Raw genomic sequence first — 24,587 nt, 5'->3', positions numbered from 1 at the left:
CAGCGCTTTCTAGAAATTTTAGAAAACTGGTTGGAAAGCTTTGTTGATTACGGTAAGTTAAATATAATTGCTGGTGACTTTAACATTGACTGGCTTAATATGCGAAATTCGAATCAATTCAAACAATTATCACATTACTTCAATCTCATCACAAAACAATTATAACAAAACTTCAAACAATTATCACAAAAACAATCTGTTAATGATGCTACTAGAATATCTAAATATAGTAGAACTCTAATAGATCACGTGTATTCAAATTTTGCTACTGTCCATTCTGTTACAGAGGCCAAATTCAAAGTAACTGATCATGAGACAATTTTTGTTTACATTGAGAATGGACAGGATGACCGTAAAATAGAATAAAAAAATAAAAAAACTGGAATAGATATTCCAAAGGAGTCATGTCTCAGCTTGTTTCGTCAAGCCTGGATTTTGCAGCAATGACGGGACATCTGAATGAGAATGCAGCTGTTCTGACTGATATTCTGAGAGAGTGTAACAATAAATTAGTGGTTGAAAAATATTAGGCTGTCAAAAAAGTCCTGCGGTATTTCCGCGAGGTGTCGTTGTAAGCGCGTAGTTCTAGTTGTATTCATTGTATCGAGTCATACTATAGCTTGTTGGAAAGGTATTTTTGCGCGCTATAATATAGTCCTTGACAGTGTTTTGTTTGGTTAAGTCGTTCGTGAGTTATAGTGTCGCAAGTATGGAGCAAAATAAAGAGAAAATCCGACATATTTTACAGTACTACTATGACAAAGGCAAAAATGCATCTCAAGCTGCCAATAAAATTTGTGCAGTTTATGGACCCGATACAGTTTCCATTTCCACCGCACAACGATGGTTTCAACGTTTTCGTTCTGTTGTAGAGGTCGTCGAAGATGCGCCACGCTCCGGAAGGTCTGTCGTCGAAAATTGCGACAAAATCGCTGAATTAGCCGAGAAAGACCGGCATAGTAGCAGCCGTAGCATCGGCCAAGAGCTGTGGATAAGTCATCAAACCGTTATTAACCATTTGAAGAAGCTTGGATTCACAAAGAAGCTCGATGTATGGGTGCCACACACGTTGACGCAAAAAACATCTTTGACCGTATCGACGCATGTGAATCGCTACTGAGTCGCAACAAAATCGACCCGTTCCTGAAGCGGATGGTGACTGGCGATGAAAAGTGGGTCACTTACGACAACGTGAAGCGCAAACGGTCGTGGTCGAAGCCCGCTGAAGCGGCTCAGACGGTGGCCAAGCCCTCATTAACGGCCAGGAAGGTTCTTCTGTGTGTTTGGTGGGATTGTCAAGGAATAATCTATTATGAGCTGCTTCCCTATGGCCAAACGCTCAATTCGGACCTGTACTGCCAACAACTGGACCGCTTGAAGGTAGCACTCATGAAGAAGAGGCCATCTTTGATAAATAGAGGCCGCATTGTCTTCCATCAGGACAAGGCCAGGCCACACATTTCTTTGGTGACGCGCCAGAAGCTCCGGGAGCTCGGATGGGAGGTTCTTTTGCATCCGCCGTATAGTCCGGACCTTGCACCGAGTGACTACCACCTGTTTTTGTCCATGGCGAACGAGCTAGGTAGTCAGAAGTTAGCCACAAAAGAGGCCTGTGAAAATTTGCTATCCGAGTTTTTTGCCAATAAGGAAGCGAGCTTCTATAACAGGGGTGGATTTCAGCCTTTACTTCAGTGGACTGTATAAAATCTACTCGCGTTAGCGAGAAAGAAAATAAACGCGTCTTTCGTTTTACACGTTACAATTATAAATGAGTTTTTCGTTCTTCAAGTATATGACATAAGAAGGTGTGACAGTAAAAAGGAACAAGATAATTAAATACAGGGTAGCGGTGAATTATTAGATTGCGTGACGTAAACATCATCCCCGCGTTGAAATGACACATTTCAAGACTCCAAGCTATCCTCCTGGTCCAGCGGTAGGAGAGATATCTCTGTTACACCTCGCTTGCATTCACCCCTGGCGGTGCGTAAAGTTACGACTCGAATAATGTTGTCCTCGCCTGGATGTGTATCAATTATTCTGCCGAGTTGCCATTCCATCGGCGGAAGATTGGGGTCGTTGATTAGTACTAGAGCTCCTGGTTGAATTTTGGTGATTTTAAACCACTTCTGGCGTTTCTGCATCTCTGGCAAATACTCGGCGAGCCATCTTTTCCAAAAGTGTTGTAGGATGACCTGCACTAATTGCCACCGTGACAGTGTTGAAAGTTTGAGATTGGTGTACGACGGTTCAGGGATGGACTGCATCTGGCGCCCAACTAGAAAATGTGCAGGTGTTACGGCAGTTAAATCGTTGGGATCATCAGAGCATGGTGTTAGCGGACGTGAATTGAGTACCGACTCGATCTGAACCAACACTGTGCTCATCTCCTCGAAAGTCAGTTGTTGATTGCCAACCACTCTTTTCAGATGGTATTTGACTGATTTTACACCAGACTCCCAAATCCCACCAAAATGGGGACTTCTCGGGGGAATGAAGCTCCAGGTAATCGATTGACTTCCACAAAACTCTGTCAGCTGCTTGACGTGCTGTTCTGCTGCAAACAGTTTACTCAAACGCTCTAACTCGGCTTCAGCACCGACAAAGTTCGTCGCATTGTCTGAGAAAATCTTACTGGCGGGTCCTCGTCGTCCCGTGAAGCGCCTTAAAGTCGCGATAAAGGCATCGGTGGTCAGACTCGATACAAGCTCGAGATGGATGGCACGTGTACTAAGGCATACAAAAAGACATACGTATCCTTTAGTAATCATCGGCTTACGTGCTTGGGTTAGTGATTTAATTGAAAATGGACCGGCATAATCCACGCCAGTGTGGAAGAAAGCGGGTGATGGTTGCACTCGATACGATGGAAGATCACCCATCAATTGCGTTGTCTTTAACGGGTTTGCTCGGAAGCATATGATACATTGTCTTATTACTTTTCGTATAGTGTTCTTCACCTGTAATGGCCAAAACCGTTGGCGCACAATTGCAAGCAAAGTCCTTTGCCCTGCGTGGAGGTTGTTCTGGTGTTCATGACGGATCAGTAGTTCAGTCACAGGATGTTTCGCTGGTAGCAACATTTGATGGCGACTATGGTATGGAATAAAGGCCTTCTTCACACGGCCACCAACTCGCAGAGTTCCGTCGATTGGATCAACAAACGGGTTCAGATTTCGTAGGCGATGTGTACCGCCCTCCTTTAATGCGCACAATTCCGGCTGGAACGCTTCCTTTTGCACGAAGTGCACTATCAGTTTTAATGCTTGATCAAATTCATTGACTGTCGGTGGACCTTTCTTCAACACCTTTCTTCCGGAGATAACATAGTGTGCAAATCGAACCACCAGGCTCATACTTCGCAGTAACCGACTGAACGTGCCGATTCGGTTGAATATATCCAATCTTCTTGGTGATGTGTTAAGCGCAAGACATGTTCGTACTTCCGGAAGGTCTTCATCATGTAGTGGAGGCGGCTGTGCAACCAGCACAACGTCTTCACTCAGCACATCTGGGCCATTCCACCAAATTTGTCGGTGGAGCAGATGTTGAGGCATCTCACCTCTCGATATTAGGTCGGCGGGGTTATCGTTCGTAGGAATATATCGCCAATGGAACTTGTTGGTAAGTTTCTGTATCTCGGTCACCCTATTCGAAACGTACAACTGCAGGACTGCCGGTGGTTTGCGAATCCAACAAAGCACTATTTGTGAATCGCTCCATAGTATCACATGGTCGAAGCTGACGTCAACTGATTTAATTACCTTAGTCACTTCTCGAGATAAGAGCAGAGCAGCGAGGAGCTCGGCTCTCGGCGTTGTAATCGACTTTGTCTTTCCCTTCTTTTTTGGTAGAATCCTTGACTTACTGCACATGAGTTTCATCACCACATTATTATTCTGATGTACGAGACGCGTGTAGAGGCACGCCCCATATGCTTGATCTGACGCATCGGCGAACCCGTGAAATTCCACAATATTTGGTCCATCGCTAAGAATCCACCTAGGCACTTCAAGATTATTCAACGCTGGCAGTTGAGATCGGAAGGCGCGCCACTTCTCAGCAATGATTTCTGGAACAGCATCGTCCCATCCAAGATTCAAAAGGCCAACCTCTCTGAAGATTAATTTTGCTGCCGGTCCGCTCAGACCTAGCGGATCGAAGAATCTGGCGATTTCACTGAGTACCCCTTTGCGGGTCAAAGATTGACATGTTTCGTCAGGTGGTAGAATGCGGAACGAAAACCAATCTTGTGAAGCATTCCACACCACTCCAAGAGTCTTTATAACATCCTTATCGTTTGCGTCTTCCACGTCGAAAGCACCAGTCCAAAGATGCTTCGGGATATCCTTGAGGATAGCTGGATCGTTGGAGCACCACTTATGTGCATCGAAACCACCACTGCGAAGTAACTTCAACAGCTCCTGACACAACAACTGCGCCTCTTCGATGGTGTGCGCTCCACAGAGAGCGTCGTCTATATAAAACGATTTCTTCAATACAGGTGCAGCTAACGGAAACGTATGGATTTCGTCGTCAGCCAATTGCGACAGTGCCATCGTTGCGTGAAACGGCGACGAAGCCAATCCGTAAGTCACCGTAAGCAGTTCAAATGCCTTGAGGCGTTGTGAACAATCATCTCTCCATAGTATTCGCTGAAATGGAGTATCTTCAGCGCTAATCATCACTTGCCGAAACATTTTTGGTATGTCTGCTGTGAAGACGTATCGGTAACATCGGAAATTCAGTAGGATCGATACCAAATCGTCTTGAACGGTAGGGCCAATCTTCAGCGTGTCATTGATCGAGACTCCGGTGGACGTTCTTGCGGAGCCATCAAAGACAACCCGTAATTTGGTTGTCGCGCTACTCGGTCGCAAAACACAATGATGTGGCAAATAGTATGACGAGCCAGGAATTTCGTTCGAGATAATTTCTATTTCCTTCATGTGACCGAGTCACTCGTAGTCGTGGATAAATGTGGCATATTCAGCTTTCAATTCGGGTCTTTGATCCAAGCGTCGTTCGAGGGTAAGAAAACGTCGGGTTGCCATCTGGAGCGATTCTCCCAGTTCGCTCTTTCGCTCGTTAAATGGAAGTCGGACTAAGAATCTCCCATCAGGCATACGTTGAAAAGTGTTCTGGAAATGCTGGATGCACTCGTCGGTAGTCGTAGTGGAATCTTGGTGCAGATCCTGGGCACCTTCTATCTCCCAAAATCGTTTCAATAAGTCTCTGAAATCGTCTCGTTCGACGACGCTGCAAAATGTGCGGGCTATAACAGGTGTATGTTCGGAAATCACTCCTCCGATCACCCATCCTAGTTCGGTGCTTCTAAGCGAAGGTAGATTCTCCGAAAGGATGATTCGTTCTGTCTTAATAAGATCCCAGAAGATTTCTGCTCCCAGCAGCATGTCAATTCGACCCCGCTTGTTGAAGTTGGGGTCTGCGAGCTCAACGTGGGTTGGAAGGCTCCAGTTCGTCACGTCAAACGATCTCGCTGGCATATCAGTTGTGATCTTTGGAGCTATCAATAGTTCAAGCTCGGTCGAAAAGCTGGTGACGCGAGACTTCACTGTAGCACGCACTACGTTGTGGATTCGTGTAATGCCTCCATTCAATCCACTGACTTGATAGTCGACACGGTACTTCTTGAGCGCCAGCTGCATGGCAAATCGTTCAGCCACAAAGTGGTTCTGGGAGCATGAGTCGATAAGCGTTCTGCACGGATGGAGATTACTACCGTAGTCATATACTAGTACCACAGCGATAGTTAGAAGAGTCTGCTTATTTTGAAGATCTGATGACACACAAAGAACCACGTTTTGATTCTTGTGCTTCGTTTCAACGGAAGTGACGTTGTCCGTTGTCGATTCAGAGCGGGAATCGCTTTCTCCTGCTGACTTCGTCGTGGGTGTCGGGTTCACTACTTGTTCTGCTTTGGTTTCCACCGGATGCAGCAACGTATGGTGTCTTTTGTTGCATTTTCGGCACGTACTCGAGGAGGCGCAATCAGTTGTACGATGCCCCTTTCCAAGGTAATTGAAACAGGAGCCAGACCTTCGAAGCAGATTATATTTCTCACTAATATTCTTCTTTTCAAATTCATCGCACTTATAGAGTTCGTGTGTATTGTTACACATTGTACACTGTAGTTCATTTGTAGTCACTAGAGTCTTCGATTTGTTCACCGGTCGTACCGGCTTCGGGATCTCTACTTTAGCACTGTTCGTTTCCACCTTTTCCATGATTCTGCAGCGTTGCTTCAGGAACTCAATTGTATCCATATATGATGGCAGCTCCCCCGGGTCCTGCCTTGTTTCCCACACTTTACGTGTGTCTCGATCCATCTTCGATGCTAGCTGATTAATGAGCATTTGCTCACCCAAACCATCGACTTCGAGTTCCAGATTTTCGAGTGCCTGAACGTTTTTCACACAGGCGTCGACAAGTTTCCGCAGTTCAATCGAATTATCTTTTGCAAGTTTCGGCAGAGAAAAGATGGCCTCGATGTGTTTGTCGATAATCAATCGCTTGTCTTCAAATCGGTCAGTTAGAATAGCCCAAGCAGCTTCATAATCACCGTTATTGATGATATCTTGATCGATTACTCCAGCTGCCTTTCCAACCAAAGCGCTCCGGAGTTGATATAGTTTGATTGCAGGTGTTTCCGTTGCGTATCGTGCCATTACGTTTTGGAACATGGACTTAAAGGAGTACCAAGCTTCGTACGTCCCATCGAAGGTAGGTAGAGGAACGGCCAATGGAGTAATGAAATGCTGAGGGACGAGCACAGGAGCTACAGGTGCAATAGTATTTCCACCAGCAGGAGGATCCGGGGGCAGCATCTCCGGCTTCGGTATTAACTCTTCTAACAGGGTGCTCAGCTGAATCGTGAGCTCGTTATAAAGAGCTTCGAACTCCACATAACGCTCTTCTTTTTCGCATCGTCGTTCATTAGAGAGGGGAAGGGCATGTATTAGGTTTTGAAATGCGTTGTATTCACTATAACAGTTCTCAACAGTTTTCGCATACAACTTCAGAAAGTGTACGTTTCTAATGTTCGGGTTAGGAACGGCATCACAGTGCACAAGTGCGTTCTTCACTCGCGTCAGTTTCCCCCTTACTGCCCCTCTCTGATGAACGAGAGCCTTAAGCGTTTCTTCCATAACTCGCGATTCTTCTTTTCTTCGTTGTTGCACTAGTTAATCACTTATCGACTGTAGAGCGTCTGTTTCAGTTTCCATTCAAGAAACAAGTTTCATCATGTTCACTCTTGAAAGTTTGTACAGTTTCGGTTCGCTTGTTGCTCGTCTGCAACACACTCACACATGCGCACTCGACTGACGCGATGGGCAAATCAATTGTTCACTATTCTTTTTTCTTAAGAATCTAGGTTTCCCAGTGGAAACTTCGTCAGCTTCAGATTCCCGGTTTTCCCGGTCAGCATTTCAAACAAGTTCGATCTTGTTTGATCCTCAGAGTGTGCACACTTTGAGCTCGTCAACAGCATACACACACACTCGACCGACGCCGCGATGCCTCGACCGAATGTTCACTTTTTCACTTCAAAGAATCGAGTTTTCCCAGTGGAAAATCTCGTCAATTATCGATTTCGGCTGTTCCAAACGAAGATCCGGTTCGAAGGACCTATGGATTTCAGCCTTTACTTCAGTGGACTGTATAAAATCTACTCGCATTAGCGAGAAAGAAAATAAACGCGTCTTTCGTTTTACACGTTACAATTATAAATGAGTTTTTCTTTCTTCAAGTATATGACATAAGAAGGTGTGACAATAAAAAGGAACAAGATAATTAAATACAGGGTAGCGGTGAATTATTAGATTGCGTGACGTAAACAAGGGGTATTATGAAGTTGGCATCTCGTTGGGAACAAGTCATCGAACAAAACGGCGCATATTTGACTTAAAACAGATGATTGTAACTAAATTTATGAACAAATGAAAATTCAAAAAAAATACCGCAGGACTTTTTTGACAGCCTAATATATTGAATTAAAAAAATCGAACAGCTGGTACTCTTTTGATCTGCTGCGTCTCAAACGCAATAGAGATAAAAAGTACAGAAAGTTTACAAGGACTAATTTAGAAAATGATTGGAGTAGGTACACCTTCTTGCGAAATATATATTAACAGGCCTTGAAAAAGACTAGAAGTGAATATATACAGAGGAAAATCGATGAACATCAAAGTAATAGCAAAGAACTATTGAAATTATTGAAAAACTTATTAAATTCTAAAAATAGTGTACCGCGATCCATAGTTTTTGAAGGGTCAGAAGAGCAGTCAGACCAAACTATTGCCGATAAATTCAACAGTTATTTCGTCAATACTGTTCTGTTTATCAACCAAAGTATTGACTTGGTCAGTGAACCTGACGAAATAATACAGCCGATTAATATCAATTGTAGACTAGATTGTTTTTCACCCATCACTTTTGCTGAGTTAAGAGATATTTGTTTTTCATTGCAAAAATCGGCTGGTATCGATAATGTCAACGCAAAAGTGATACAAGATTGCTTTCATGTCATTGGACACGATCTACTGGACCTAATAAATGAATCTCTACGAACTGGACACGTGCCAATGGTTTGGAAGGAATCCTTGTGATTCCGATCCCCAAAGTTAATGGGACGAATAAAGCCGAAGAGTACCGCCCAATTAACATGTTGCACATATTAGAAAAATGTTAGAACTTGTCGTGAAAGAGAGGGACACTCTTGTGAAACCGCTCTGAATCTGGTGTTAGCAATATGAAAAGAGAATATCGAGGCGAAAGAAACTACATTTGCGGTATTTCTGGACCTTAAACGCGCTTTTGAAACAATTTCTAGGCCCATATAGTTACAATCATTGGAGCGCAATGGAATTGTAGGAATGTCGTACAATTGGTTCGAATGCTATTTGTGCGACAGGACTCAAAAGACTCGTTTTAATGATTCTTTTTCCGATCCCATCGGAAACTCACTCGGGGTGCCGCAGGGAAGTGTCTTAAGGCGGAATTCCATCTATTCAACATGCTACATGCTACAAGTTAATGGTTCTTGCTTATTGAAGTGTCTGTTTTTACGACATAATTGGTCATGTCGCGCAATGTTGGACTTATCCAATGGCCTGCGGATTAGTGCGGCGTGTGTAGCACGACAATATTGGAACAACTACGTCGTTTATTGACTCACCACAATAATGAAATAATAAAATGTTTGATCATAAAAATAATAACATCAGAACAGTTATGTTAAAGCAGTGAGCGTTCGCATACTACTGTGTAGTGGCTGAGGTGGAAACAAAATAAAAAATACGCAAGTATCATATTCATTGCTGTTTACCATTGACTTGTAGCATGTAGCATGTTGAATAGATGGAATGCTGCCTTTAGGGCCCATTTTGTTTATTTTATATATAAATGATCTGCGACGGGTTTTACGATATTGTGACATTAATTTGTTCGCGGATGATACTGTCCTGTTCATTCCTGTTCGCAGCTAAGGATATAAAAGAAACCGAGGAACACATAAACTAAGATTTGCATTCTCTGGCTCAGTGGCTTAAATTCAAACAATTGAAATTGAATGTTGGCAAAATAAAATACATGCTTATTTCTGGAGTTCCAAACTCCAGTATTGACGTAAATTTTGAAATAAATGGTGAGACATTAGAACGCGTGAATGAAATCAAATACCTAGGAGTTATCATTGATGACAATTGACCTTTCAAGTCTCACATTTATAATGTCATCAAGAAGATTGCCAAGAAGTATGGCGTTTTGTGTCGTTTGAAGAAAGAACTGACGGTGAACAGTAAAATTAAATTGTATAAATCATTTATCTCACCGCACATAGACTTTTGCTCGTCGATCCTATTCCTTGCAAACAATACACAATTAACGAGATTGCAGCGTTTACAAAATAAATTTGTGCGTTTGATTTTAAGATGTAGTAGATACACTTCCTCTAATTTGATGTTGGACGCGCTACAGTGGCTATCTGTGAAGCAAAGAATTTACTATTTGACAATGGTGTTCATCTTTAAAATTTTAAACGGTATGCTGCCTCGATATTTGTGTGATCGAATTGAAAGAGGAAATGATGTTCATAGATACAATACTAGAAACGCGGATGATGCAAGAACACCTAACTTTATATTCAGTAGGTCGCAGAACTCGTTGCTATACAAAGGAATCCATTTTTTCAATTCGATGCCCAGGGAAATAAAACGAGCGGCAACAATGGCAGAGTTTAAGCGAATGTGTATTTTCCACGTTAAATCTGTTTTGTAAACAGGGTTTCCAAAAATTTTTGTAAATTAATTTATTTATGTTTACTAATTATTGAAATTTAAAAAAATTTACAGGTATCTTAAACTGCCATGTTCGTACTGATAATGATGATGTTTTTTTTTATTGTATTGTAGATTATCAAAAAAAAAGAAAACGAGCGTTGTCTACGAAAGTTTGAGCCTCGCGCGTGTTTGGTGGGCCTGGACTAATGTTAATAATGAACACTGGCAGAAAACTGACACGCAATGAAATTATATGTAGGGTCTGAAGTAGAAACTGGAACTGGCATAACTCATTCAGAATTGTCGTAAACTATCTTTCATCAGATGGTTGTATCGATTATTTCTGATTGTAGCAGATCTCTCTAAGTTGAAACTTTTGGATATTGGATTCAATTCCCAATCAGTCAAGGATCCTCCTGGGTTGGAAATTTTCTTGACATGCCTTGGAAAAAACTTTGGGCCTGAAGTTGAGACTATGACTATGTCAATGTCAATATGGATAGGAACATTGTTTGTTTTTTTTCGCAGTTTATGCCTATTATTAATGTTCTATTGACAGATATTTATTTTCAAGCATATCAAGAAGCCAGTATTATAAAAACAAAAACAAAGCGAACTGGCTCTGTTGCAGGCATAAATATTATTCTGATGTTGTTCCTCCGTTTGATATTATTTTTCGTACAGCGTCAGTTTTATCGGACAGAAAAAGCTTCACACATTTTTTCTCGATTGTGGATTTGAAGCACCTCTTCTGGTTTTGGATCTTGGCAAATCTTCAAGAGTATGGGGCTCTTCAAACATCCGAATAATCTGGTACAGAGCACTCTCAGACTTGTTCACAAGTTTCGCAATATTTCTACAGGATATAATCTCGGAACGGTATTTTTGAATAATCACAAAAAACGAGTATCGTGATCGATTCGTGCCATTTTACGAAATTAAACTGTTTTGACACAAAATTCGAAACGTCAACAAAATCAAATACCCGACGATTGAAGACGCATCAAATCTGGGTTGAACGTTAAACTTTTATAATGAACCAAATTTGTCCGTTTTATAAAATGAACATTCCTTAATGTCTTCTAGAGACAATATGTATTTAAACCGCTTGAAGTTCTCCAGAATTTGAAGAATTTGAAGTCGCTTTGTTTTTAAATTCATTCTGTATACTTTTGGAGTCTTAACTAAGTCTTCAAAGCTGACATCTCTTCTAGGGATAGTCAGGGGGCTATGGAGAAATTCACCTTCGTATTCAATTGGAAATGACTTTTGGATTCATTCAACAGTTTCTCCGTCAACATGAATTAATAGTCAGTCGGGCGTTTAGTCGCTGTCTTCCTCTACGACTCTCATTTCATTATTCCCCGTCAAATGGACTTCATTGCATTTTGAAGTGACTCCTCTTAAAATGAATTCGTTTCTCTCTCTCATGCATCTCGTATGCATGTATCGATGTTTGACTTCAACGTCCTTTGATATGGTGAGCTAGATTTTGTTGTTTCGTACACGAAAATTACTCACACGTATACAATAGCGTGCAGTGTTGTGTTCAGAACCACTGATAAATTTGTGAATTTTGTGTTTGAGTTCATGGTGTGTAGACAATAAACCGTCCATTATTGATGTAACTACTTTTTTTTTATCAGAAATCAATTTTTCGTTTCACTTTTTATAGATGTATGTGTACGCGGGTAACAAGTTTCATGTCAGGAGTAGGAGAAGTGTGGATTGAAATCAGGTAGAATGAAAAGCCAAATTTTTATTCGTTAGTCACGTCAATCAGACTAGTATAGTTCATCAGTCATCCTCGTTCTCAACGCTCGTCAATTCATTTTCTAGTCAATTAAAATTATGTTGACGGCGAATGCCGAAGTAGTCCTAGTCGAAGCGAAGCTACTGAGAGGAGAGTCGATTTTCTTTTTTCATTTTCGAAGATTTCGAGCCCTGTTTCAGAGTGTAATATTACTAAAGAGAAACTTTTTAAATTCAATGTCAATACAATATTTGGGGAGCGTCGAAGACCAAATGTGACATTTATATTTGCTTACCGTCGAAGAAGAAACAATTTTTGATCATTTTAACATTCATTCGATTCGATTCACAGTGTCGATAATGTTTCTTGTTGTTTTGATTACGGATCTTGGCACTTGCATCGCGAAGCCATGATGTGAAATCATGTTAAGCTCCAATTAACACGAATGTGATTCTTTTGGTTCTATTATCCATTTAATATATCTATGTGATTCTCGACATTTGATAATGCTCGAGCCATATCGCAAATTATGGTCGAAATATGCAAACGCCGAATATCGAGGACGGCCGAATGTAACGAATTTAATCATCTTGCGATAAAGCCAATTAATTTATTTCCGCAACGTGAACCCGGAAGGAAGCTAGTAAGGTCAAAGGTGACAAAACGGGTTAAATTCCGAACGTTATCCGATTGCAAAAGACGATATCAGAAGCCTTCTTCTATCGTATCTACTGTCTTGTGACAATTTCAGCGGAGAGGGCCTTCTATCAGGTACTCGTCAGAAGTTTTCCCCTAGCTAGCATGCGTACTTCATAGTCTTGTTGTTACTGTGTCGGAGTGAATTCAATAAAAGGGTACCGATGGGGCTCGTAATTTGTCCATCTAACGTTCGTTGTCAATGTAATATTTATACCGTCGGTCGGCGGAATGAGCACACAGCCAGACTTTGCCTCTGGTCGAATTAAATGTCCCGGCATAATATTACCCCTACAACAGCCAAACGTTGTATATCTATAGGGATTACATACTGCTACTGCTGTTGTTGGTGCTATTGGATACGGGTTAGCCGTATCCAATATATATTTCCGTATAACGTCCAGCGAAGGAAGTGGAGTGACCCTGAGCAACCACACACTATTCTTTATGGCATGTCCAGCCAGGAAGTTGCCGCACGAGCCCATCAGTTGTCTCTGGTGCTTTTCTTTCCCGATACAAACCATTGATCCACAATCTCCGAGAAAGACACTCCTAAACGACAAAGCAAAATTTCATCGACTTTTATGGTCCAGAAAATTCCCCCGTTGCCGATTCCGGTTCGAACCATTTTCCTAACAATGTTATGGTATGCGGTTTTTCTTGTATTTTTCGTTGCATCGGTGACAAAGATGTTGATTGCTGCGGATGAATCGCGGTCCTTCTCTTGTACATGTTTATGTTAAATAGCTGCAGCGCTTTCCAGCGCTAAACACGAAACCAAATGCATGTTAGCTAGCCTTTACCTTTACCTTCGTGCGACACGAGCGCATCATGCAAACCGGATGCCCACGCAAAGAAAGGCCAACATTCCGCGAACCCAGGCGATGGCGGCTTGTTCGCCAGCTTTAAAACGACCGGGAGCAAAACTTAAAGCTGGAAAAGTGGAAATGGACGAGCAAAAAAAAACAACGTCGAGACATAACGGAAAATTGTTTTCATTTCATGAATTCGCGAGATTGGTCGTTTGGAGGGGATTTATTTTTCTCATTTTCCCTGTTGCCGTTTTTAGTCGAGGGGGGATTTTTCGTTCAAACGCATTTCGCCATATAGCAACAAATTTGGCGCTTGTTTCATTAGGATTAGATATCGGGATATTTCGTTTACCTTGAAAGGGTGCTAACTTTGTCGGGATTTGTTCCGTTGGGTGGCGCTAGATTTCTTACGTGAAACTCGTTGCGGCACAATTCAATCAGGGCAGATTAGTCGATGATTTACGAACGTTTGAAGCGGGACGTTGGAACCGGAAATGTTCTTCCGGTTCCCAAAATGTGTACCAGCGGAAGCGACTAATTGAAGCAGAATTTTCCCCGGACATGAATGCGTGTTGTCGGTGTGTTCGGTTAAATTGGACGGAGGTGAATGGAATACGGTGAAGTTGACGCGGCAAAAAAGAAAAACAGAAATGCGTTGACTTCAAGGTAATCTTAAAGTAATGCACAGAAGGTGAGGCATTTTTGGTGGAGGAACTTTTATCATGAAGTCATGAAGCTATATCATGTTATGCTTCGGACAGCGTGGCTTTGCATCAACCGTCGGCTAAAAGACGAATAGAAATCTAGATCCTGAGCTGGAAATGGAATCACTTCTGAGGAAGGAAACATCTCTTCGAGAGGGATTCATATCTGTGTGCACTGGCACATCTGCTAATGGATCTGATGAGTGGAATCCACGTTTCTCTAACGCAGGTAATGAAAAAATAATGTTTTACATAAATTAATTTCTAACACTGGTCGAATATGACACTGGACGAATACATAACATACTGTTCACCCTAAGATCGAATAATAAAACTGAACGGAGTCACAACATGTCATGTCTTGGAATATGTTGGTGGATGACCGGAGCTTTCAGACAGGATACTGTAACTGTGTAACATTCTATTTAATCTACCGAATATCACATTGACAATCCTGCCAAAACGGTCGGATGCCATGCAAGTCACACATAATTTTTATGTCATTGTATTCATGAGTGAAGTCGACAGCAAAAACGCACTTCTGTTGTTATTCAAGTTGAGTGGATATATGCTTATGTATTTATTCCCTAACTAGACACGACAGTGAAAAGAAGTTGCATTTGATACGGTCGTAAAAATAGCCGCGGTATGTCAAGAGTGACAAAATTTACTATCGTATTTATTTGTTTATTATTTTGCGAGTATATTCTTGAAATTTAAAAGAGTAATAACATGGAATGGCATGGTTTGGCATGGAAAACTCAATTTTCGAAAAAAAATTAACATCGTCGGGATAACATCAACACAAAATATCATTGTTTGTACGATTAATACTTCCTGGAACTACTAAGATCGCAATAAGGTACAATCTACAAGAAGTCAATCAACAATTAGTCCCTGATTTAGTCACTTTAAAGTCTAAATCAGCACATCGACTAGGAAAAACTTGAAGAGGAGGGCGATGCAGATACGCAGAATAGACATCGAAAGATATGTCTATCTATCTATCTATCTATATATATAAAAATGGAGTGATGTCTGTCTGTCTGTCTGATTCTCATAGACTCGGAAACTACTGAACCGATCGACATGAAAATTGGTATGTAGGGGTTTTTGGGGCCGGGGAAGGTTTTCGTGATTTTTGAGACCCCTCCCCCCTCTCTAAGGGGGGGGGGGGCTGCCATACAAATGAAACACAAATTTCTGCATTACTCGGAAATTAACCAAGCAAACGAAACCAAAGTTGGCATGTGAAAGTTTTAGGGTGCAATAAATGTTTCTATGATGGTTAGACAGTCCTTCCCCCACTCAAAGGGGGGGCTGCCATACAAATGAAACACAAATTTCTGCATTACTCGAGAATTAATCAAGCAAATGAAACCAAATTTGGCATGTGGAGGTTTTAGGATGCAATAAATGTTTCTATGGTGTTAAGATACTCCTTCCCTCTCTCTTAGAGGGGGCTGCCGTACAAATGAAACACAAATTTTTGCATTACCCGAGAATTAATCAAGCAAATTAAACCGAATTAGGCATATGGAAACTTTAGGGTGCAATGAATGTTTCTATGGTGGTTAGATACCCCTCCCCCCTCTCTTAGGGGTGGCAAATGGAACACAAATTTCTGCATTACTCGAGAATTAATCAAGTAAATGGGCGGAACGAAGTTTGCTGGGTTAGCTAGTTAATGAATAAATCTATTATATACAGGTTGGACTCGATTATATATAATCGCAATTTCACTTTCAACGTTAATTTTCGAATCCAATACATAATCGAATCACAAAAAGCTATTTTTCTATTAATGTTTGACTTTCATACATTAATGAAAAAATTGTTTTCTTGAGATTCGGTTATGTATAGGATTTGAAAATAATTGTTGAAAAAAATGGGCAACTATATATAATCGAGTCCGACCTGTAGGACAGAAGTTACTATTTCATCAGTTCTATTTATTTGAGATTTGTTTTGATTTATGTTTTGACATTTGAACAAAGGGGTGATCAGTAAGGTTTTTTTCCATTTTTGCATTTCCACCCCTCGTAGAAAGTCGCGATTTGAATAGGGAGCTGAAATTATCTGAGAATACAGTTACTAAAATATTGTAAAGCGTTTCGAGTGAAATGCTTTATAAACGGCATTTTGGGTTATTCCCCAGAGTTTTTCCATGCACCATGTAGCTGTTATGGAAGATCAAGGATGCTGAATCGTGGCCTTGTTGATGTCAGAGAGCAATCGGGAATTCTCTAAGATTTGTTTGATATGCTATACATTATAATCACCTGGTGTGTAAAATCTTTAAATTGATGAAAACTAGAAGCATTTCCATTTTCCCATATATTAGTTCTGGCCATTTATGTGCTTACCTAACCGTGCTGTCAATAGCGAGCAACTTATGCAGCCGCAAGAATAGAAACAACAAAGGGGATAACGAAAAAAGAATATTTGCGACATAAACTCGCTGTGGCTTTGCAATCAATACATCGAGCCGACTCATGTAGGAAAAGCTCGGCTTTATAGCTTGTAGCGATGTAGCCACTTTTCCCTCGATCTTCAGCATCCTTTGGAGCTTCTTGTCGCTCCTGAAAAGGGTGCGATTTGAGCTGATCGATTCTCGGAAGGCTAGTAATGGGAATAACTAGAGACGTCAGCTAATCGTTCAATTAATTCAAACAATCGACTATCTGCAATTTTAATCGAGTTATTTGGTATGGAATAATGAAAAATCAAAACATGAATACATCGAATAGTTATCACAGTAATCGCGATTAATGGAAAAAGGAACAATTTTCATGGTAAATACATTTTTAGGTCAAGAGTTAGGCTATGGATTTTTTTATCCAACAGCGACCAGTGTCTGTTCATTATTATTACAAGAAAAAAATATTCGCTCGATTAATCGAACACTGAAAGACAATTATTCGAATGAATCGAATATTTAAAAATGATCCGACGATTAATCGATAATCGAATAAACGAAAAATTTAGACATCTGTAGGAATAACCCCCTTCCAGCTGTAGCAGCACGCGCGATTGTCGCCAAAAACGACCGAGATAAAGCATAGTTCATCTTAAATCTGGACGCATTAAAACGGGTCTATCTCGGAGATATGTGAACGAAATAAAAATGTTATGTACTCAAAATGCAGGTCTTTTATTGCACTTTAAAGTAAAAATAACAAAAAAATTATTCCGATGTGGTTTTGATGAAATCTCGAACTTTTCGGCGAATACCACTCATCATAGTTTGGACACCCTGTTCGCTGACTTCAGCGGCCATTTTGTTCCACAATCTCTTCATCTCTGTTGTATCCCGAGTCGTCCTACCATTCTACTTCATCTTCTGCTTGACAATTGCCCAATATTTTCCGATAGGGCGGAATTGAGGGCAGTTGGGTGGTTTGATGTCCTTTTCGACGAAATCCACCCCGTTATCTCGATACCACTGTAGTACCTCTTTGCTGTAGTGGCAGCTTGCCAAATCTGGCCAAAACTTTACTGGTCCTTTGTGAGATCTAATGTACGGAAGAATACGTTTTCTCAGCCACTCCTCCTTGTAGATTTTGGAGTCCACGGTCTTGTTTGTCACAAAAACTCCTCCTTGTAGATTTTGGAGTCCACGGTCTTGTTTGTCACAAAAACTGGGGTTTTTCGTCCGCAGCTGCAAATACCTTGCCAGATCAAACACTTTCTTGCAAACTTATCGGCAAAAACGAATTTGAACTTGCCGGGGACATCAGCCCGATCAGTGGCTTTATAAAATTTTTGGCCTGGAAGCTGCCCAAAATCCATCTTCACGTACGTTTCGTCATCCATGAGGATGCATCCGTCGTACTTCGTTAGAACCTTGTTGTATAACTTCCGGGCACGTCCTTTGGCTACTACATTCTGCTTTAATGTCCGGTTTGGTTGCTTACTGCTTTATTGCAGTTTGCAGGTTTGGTTGCTTTATCGTTCTCAACACCTTCAAATGCAGTTTCCGATCCATAGTTCCACTATGACGCTTGGTATGAATCTGCCGATCGATAGTATGCATCTCACGGAAACGTTTGAGAACGCTGCACACGGTCGATTTGGCTATTTTCAATGATTTCGCGATTTTTGAACCTGATCACGTCGGGTTTTTGACGTAGGTGTCCAAAATTCATTTTCGTTTCGCGGCTTCCATCACGTGTAACTTTTTTGAAACAAAACGAATCGTAATGAAATTTTCAGCACTGATAGAGGAAACATTCCAAAACAAAGTGCTGTCAAAACATTCTAGATCCGACCACTAGGAGCGCTGTGGTATAATATACAGTGCGTCCAGATTTAAGATGAACTATGCTTTAGAGGAGATGTGTCTAAAACGCGCCTGCCGGGCACTTTGACCCGCCTGATTTTCTCGTAAACCAGCAAGAATAGAAATGCAATGGATATATACAATCGTGATAGTCAATGATAGAATCCTACCATGCAAGTTTTACATTTGTAACATGCTTTAAAAAAACGAGAAAAATAATTTTCTTTGGTAGCAATTTTCGATGTAATTTTCTACATAATTTCTATATGGTTTTTGTTGATTGAAACCGATTCAGAGGCGATAACTGTGGGTCATATTTATTGAGTCGAGTTCCCAGTGAATATCTCAGATGAAGAAAATGGTAAGAAAGGATTCATTTCTCTCTCAATTTGATATTTTCCGCATCAGCTTACCATCGGGCAGTATGATATACCCTCGATCGGAGCAATTTGCTCGCTTTCGGCCGGATAACATTCTCACGAGAGAAATAGATGCCAGATGATTTTTTCAAATATCTCTGCATGGCATGAATAAATGTCTTCAAATGTAATAATAATGAACAAAAATGAACAAACCATCATGATATTTCTAAATCATGTTCGATAAATCACACAAACAATTGTTTTCACATACTTTGAAATGACCTCAGTATGTTTTCACAAAATTAAATGTCTTCAAAACGAAAACATGTCTTCACATATGGCATCTATATTATGTGCTCAGAGAATGTAGGAAAACAAGAGCGCGGAATGGAGAATTAACGCACGAGTACTGGGAGAACACGCTCACCGGAGGAACGGTTTCTTCTCTTCGCTGGTGGGCATGAAGTGAATAGATTGATGGAATCTCTCATTCATACAAGCTGTTTCTCTGAGCTTTATAGTCCCTGAGAGAAACAATTCATGGGCATATTATACTTCTGCTGGGCCATTTAACACCGTATGATTGGATAATATAAAATTTGAGCGCCTTACAAAATAAAATTCGTAGCACTTTTGTTATTCAGTATCTAAAATACAGAACGATTACAGATGACTGAGGGTTAACTAATCTACGTGCTGACGTAGTTGTTACCTTAAATTTTAAGAGCACGGTCAAGATAAATTCATTCTCGCTTTGGGGGTGCGTATTACACATTTCTCCTATATCCTTTTTTTCTATGCAATTGATTTGCGATTAAGCTTATTACCTTTTTAAGGAACAGCCCGAGCAGAGAACGAAAGCAATATGCGATTAATTTTTGATTTCATAATGAAAAATCTACTATGTAGCATAATTCCTCCTTGAAATATTCCTGCGTCTCTAATCGTTTGATATGTGCTACTGAAAATGACTAGTCGCGTTCATATTCATCCACTTTTTGCCTAAAACCGAAATGCGGTTAGGGTTGTTTCCCAGCGATGCCACAACTGGGCTCCACAGAAGAAGCTTAACCTCCGGTTTGACCTCTTGACTGGCATTTGATCCAACAAATCATGAATGGCACATAATCCCTTCAAAAACTGACTTCGAATGAATCAATTACCGCTGCTAGTTTCGTTTCACACCCATCGAAAATTTGTACCACATATGGTTTCCCCCACAGATTATCTGTCCACCAAACGGAAGTGAAGCTCCCTGTGGACACCCATCCTCTGTTTTGCAGTAATTGACAACGAACTGGAGGTGATAATCCGGACTGCAATTTGGTCAATTATTTCTTCATATCCTGCGAGCCGGTTTCTGGCCTATGACCAAAAATTATGAGCTTCACGGCACACTGACCACACACACACACACCGATCTCATACACTCTTTATCGCGCGTTCTGGTTCGAACGAAACCGGACGGAATTTATCCAGCCCGTGGTGGAGGTTCTGGGGATTTGTTTCATTTTCATTTTATCGGCTTCATTTTTCCTACCCGCTCAACACACATACACACACATACACTCGCACAATCCAAAGCTCAGAACGGCACACGGGCAGATGTGCAGTGCAGGATTGAGGCGTTAATCTCTCCAGCTTTTCCAGCGAGGGATCGGTGATTGCAGCAGAATTCGAGTAGTCGTTGAGTGGCATAGATGTTGTGTTGGACAGACATATCGTTTCACACCCGTGACACCGTGAGTCCGTGTAAGATGCATCTGGCAAAATCTATGGTGGAAGAACGGCCGAGGATTTACGGTCAGTCCAGGGCAGAAGAGGACGAAGAGCGAAACGGTGGAGCAACACATAAATCATAACACATTCCGAGAGCACTTCTTTTGAACCGGACACATCCTGGAGCATTATGAGCGGCAGTCTAGTGAAGGGGTTTTTGAAATATGGCCGTTTGACTGCCGCACTGCCAATATATGCATATGGATGACGGACAAATTTAAATAAATTCTATCTTCTTCCGGTTGGTGAATACTACAGTGAGGTTTTTTTTGTTAGTGGAAACGTAACAACAGGGGTGGTCTCGTCACTTCGAGCGTGTTTAAAAGTGTTGTATCATTTGCATATTTTCCCAAAAGTAGGGAGGAATTTTCTCTGATTGTTGTTATGATGGGGAAACTGGGAAAGGCGTACTCTAAATGCAAATGGGGGGTAACGAGTTTTTAACAGAGCGATCGGCTAAAGCACATACCAACGCAACCGAAACTATTTAGTTGGGGACTGGCGGGAGGCTGGTGTTCCCTAAAATTTCCACTTCGGTTTAGCTCCTATGCAAACTGTTCAATTTTTGCACATCATTTGCATAATGCTGTAAAAGCTTTTCGATAAACGAAACTGGCGCCAATGTTTGTTGATGCGTTTTTGGGGTGCGTTTTGAAGGAACTTCTTCCTAACGTATAACGATTTTTATTTATCAAAATCTAAATAACTAATATAGATGAACCAGGACCATATTTGGAACTAGTAGTGGTTAAAACGATCTGAAAAGTCGCGGATTTTTCTCCGCTCCACATGTAGCCGAATTGACGGCGACAGTGGCGACCAAATGAAAAAGGTGCGGGAGAAAGACGAAAGAAGTCATTCTTTTCCGAACAATCAAGATTTTCAGTAAATTTTAGAAGAACCTAGAAATTGAATTTGCGATTTTTTGTAATGCTTCCATTCTACTATGTCGCGGGCTTTGTTCCGCCAATTGCTTAGGCGACGTTGTGTTTGCAGGTCTCCCTCAGCCTGATGAAACCAACTAACGCGCCTCTTTGTCAGGTGCGATCTAGGTTATTGATTAGCCTCGTTAAAACGAGTCTCCTTATGACATCCTGACGGCATGTCCACGTGGATAGTTCTCCGAGAAGCTGTTGAAGCTCAATATTACAGTACCTGCACCATACTCCATCCGATGTCTAAAGGTCGTCGGAAATCGTCCGTAGCACTTTCCGTTCGAAAACGCCAAGTTGTTCCGTCAGTCCAGCATTGTCCACGTTTCAATCTCGTAGTGGAAAACCGGTCTTATCAGCGTCTTGTACATGATTAGCTTCCTACGGTATCCCACTAGATTCGTTCGATGGAGTCTGCGTAGATAAAAAATCGCGATTTCTTGAGAAATGAGTCTCCTGATCTCTTTGTTGGTAGCATTGTGAGTGGTTATCAACGGTCCCAAGTACACGAACTCATTTACATCAATAGAAAATTGGAGACAGGTTTCGTCTTTGCAACATCTTCCTCCCATGCACTTGGTTTTTGCCGCATTCAACGATCAGCTTCATCAGCTTCACCTCAGCCTTTAGTCTGGTGTACGTTTCCGCTGCAAACGTCCTATACCCAACCTTACGGCACATCCTCTTCATCCCAGATGTTGGATATAACCCAGTTAAACGCCCTTGCCAACGGCTCAGTTGTTTTTCAACCTTTCAATATCTTCTCGAAACTCCTGCAGTTTAGGTGCTGTAACCGTGTTGTCGGGAATGGGCTTTCCTAGGTCAATTTTGTTTTCGCCTGTATCTGCTGAGACGACGTTGAGGTATTTGTAGAAATACTGCATTCACCTGTGGACCTGTACTGGTAGGAATCATTATTCGTAAATGAGCATGTGGTCGATTTGCTCGCTGCCCCTCTGGTGGCTTTAAGGATATCTTCGAGGGGGAGAAGGTACATCTTACCACTATTTCCTAGGAGACTGCAACATTAATGCACCGTTGTCGTTCGTGTTCGTACGTACATTTTTTGCCTTCCAATTTGAGTTTTCGTGTTACTGGTGGAAAGTATGTATGTAATATAAGTAAATACGTAAAAAGTTATTTATGCCATGAACATATACTACATGGGCTACGAACCGTTTTCTGAGCAAAGCTGTATTTATTCCTCAACATAGCTTCCTTCGAGGGCAAAACACTTGGTATAGCGAATTTCAAACATTTCGAATCTCTTTCTGTAGTACGAAATACCTATGTCTTCGAAATATACCTCAGTGGCACTCTGCAGACTGCCTATTGGACTCAGGAGTGTGGTAATGGATTCACGTTTCATCCATTGTCATAAAACGACGGAAGAAGCCCACTCGATTACGTTTCAACAGCGCCACACCGGCTGTTGAATCATCAACGCGCCGTTGTTTTTGACCGACGGTCAGCAAACGCGGCGCCCATCGCGCGGATAGTTTTTTCATGCCCAAAATGTCGTGCAAAATGCATCCCACTCGTCCTTTTGAAATACCTACGCCCCAGCTAACTCGCTTAACTTCACTTTACGATCTATCAAAACGAGTTGATGCCCTTGTTTTGCGATCTCTGGATTCGTAGCCACTTTTAGCCTTCCAGAACGTGGTGCATCTGCGGTGCTTTTACGGCCCATTTTAAATTCACTAAATCACCGATGTTACTCACGAACGAGCCGAAGTGGAATAATATTTCGTCAACCACTGCATTGATTGTTCAGAAGCTGTTTACATCAAAAAACAATGTTTGATCAAAATACGATATTCCTTTTTTCCATTTACTACACGAATGATCAAGTAGAGACACGTCAACAACTGTAGTTTGTGAACATATTAACGAAATGCCATGAAACTTCACTCATAAGCTAGTGACAGATGAACCTGTCGATATGAATCTTATTCATTTTTAGTGGCGCCATCTGTTGAAAAATCTCGGAACCTTTCAGCCCTTTCAGTATTGTAGGCTTGCTCAAGCTGTGCGAAAAAGTCTGCTTTCTCGTACCCTTCTTCAGTTCATCTTGCGTCGGCCCTTGATTCTCAATCTGTACAAACGATCGCTAATCGGATACCACTTGATTACGCGTGATTGTTTTTGTTCATCACAATAAAGCCAAGATTGTTGGTTGTGCTGCCTGGTAGAAAGTAACATCACATCTCTTGGTCCTTCTTATCTGTCTTACCGTCCAGCAAGGTTCCTGCATTGCTACAACATCGAAGTTACAAGGTTTCAGCTCATCGCAGAGAATTTTATTGCTACTCTCGAAGTTCATCGATCCATGGTTCCACATCCTGAGTTTCCATCGGGTGCCCATTATATGTCGCTTACCATCTTTGATATAGCTGATGAGACACCAGCTTCCATAATCAACAGCCCGCTACGGATCGGACCCTGTTTGAGCCGCTCCTCCGGTGCACAGAGGCTCATTGTAGAGGGTTTGTTGGGAAAGACGCTAAAGATGCCCTTTGTATCGATCCGCCACACCCTTAGCCTGCTCCCGCTGCATGTCTGGGATTACTTACTGAGCTAGCTCCTTATTCTGAGAGGCGTTCCACTATCCGAAATTTTACGAAGAGGTATTTCCCAAAAAATTCCAACAGTTTCCCAAAAAAACACTCCAGTGATGGCTAGTCCTAAAGAAAAAAAAACTAAATCAGTTCATAAAGTATATAAAAAAAGGTTTGCCACTCCTGATCGATTTTCGAATTGTATGTTACAAAAATTGGACGTCAAGATCGCGTTACTGGTATGAAAGAACAACTCTTTTGAAACTTTTGAACTATTTTAACATTCGTATCTTTGCTTAGTCGGGAAATATCAGCAGTTTGACGGTCGGTTTTGCCGGTGATATGTGTTCTGTTATCAGTTTTCGGACACTCGAAGAAATTTGTGGCTCTTTGGGTATTTTGAAG

At 41.4% G+C, this 24,587-nt stretch overlaps 3 protein-coding genes across 7 annotated transcripts in view; 1 reads left to right on the top strand and 2 right to left on the bottom strand.

Moving 5' to 3' along the window:
• The window catches only part of LOC129774771 (uncharacterized), a 131,628-nt gene that overhangs the window by 13,587 nt on the left and 93,454 nt on the right, over nt 1-24,587 (top strand). The window contains exon 1 of one of the 5 annotated variants that reach the window (XM_055778725.1): nt 14,379-14,495. The exons of the other annotated variants lie outside the window; for them this stretch is intronic. The gene's annotated coding sequence lies outside the window, so the exon portion shown is untranslated. Of the gene's footprint in view, nt 1-14,378; nt 14,496-24,587 lie in introns of those variants that run through there. 5 annotated transcript variants of the gene reach the window in all.
• On the bottom strand, nt 1,905-4,949 carry LOC129774596 (uncharacterized). Its single transcript, XM_055778359.1, has one exon. It carries the CDS (start codon nt 4,947-4,949, stop codon nt 1,905-1,907), a length of 3,045 nt encoding a protein of 1,014 aa, XP_055634334.1.
• Nucleotides 4,959-7,169, bottom strand: LOC129774595 (uncharacterized). The gene has a single exon (XM_055778358.1). It carries the CDS (start codon nt 7,167-7,169, stop codon nt 4,959-4,961), a length of 2,211 nt encoding a protein of 736 aa, XP_055634333.1.

Source organism: Toxorhynchites rutilus, chromosome 3 (assembly GCF_029784135.1).
Source record: "Toxorhynchites rutilus septentrionalis strain SRP chromosome 3, ASM2978413v1, whole genome shotgun sequence".
Lineage (NCBI taxonomy): Eukaryota > Metazoa > Arthropoda > Insecta > Diptera > Culicidae > Toxorhynchites > Toxorhynchites rutilus.
Note: the sequence above shows the minus strand (reverse complement) of the source record. Positions and strands in the feature narration are given on the sequence as shown.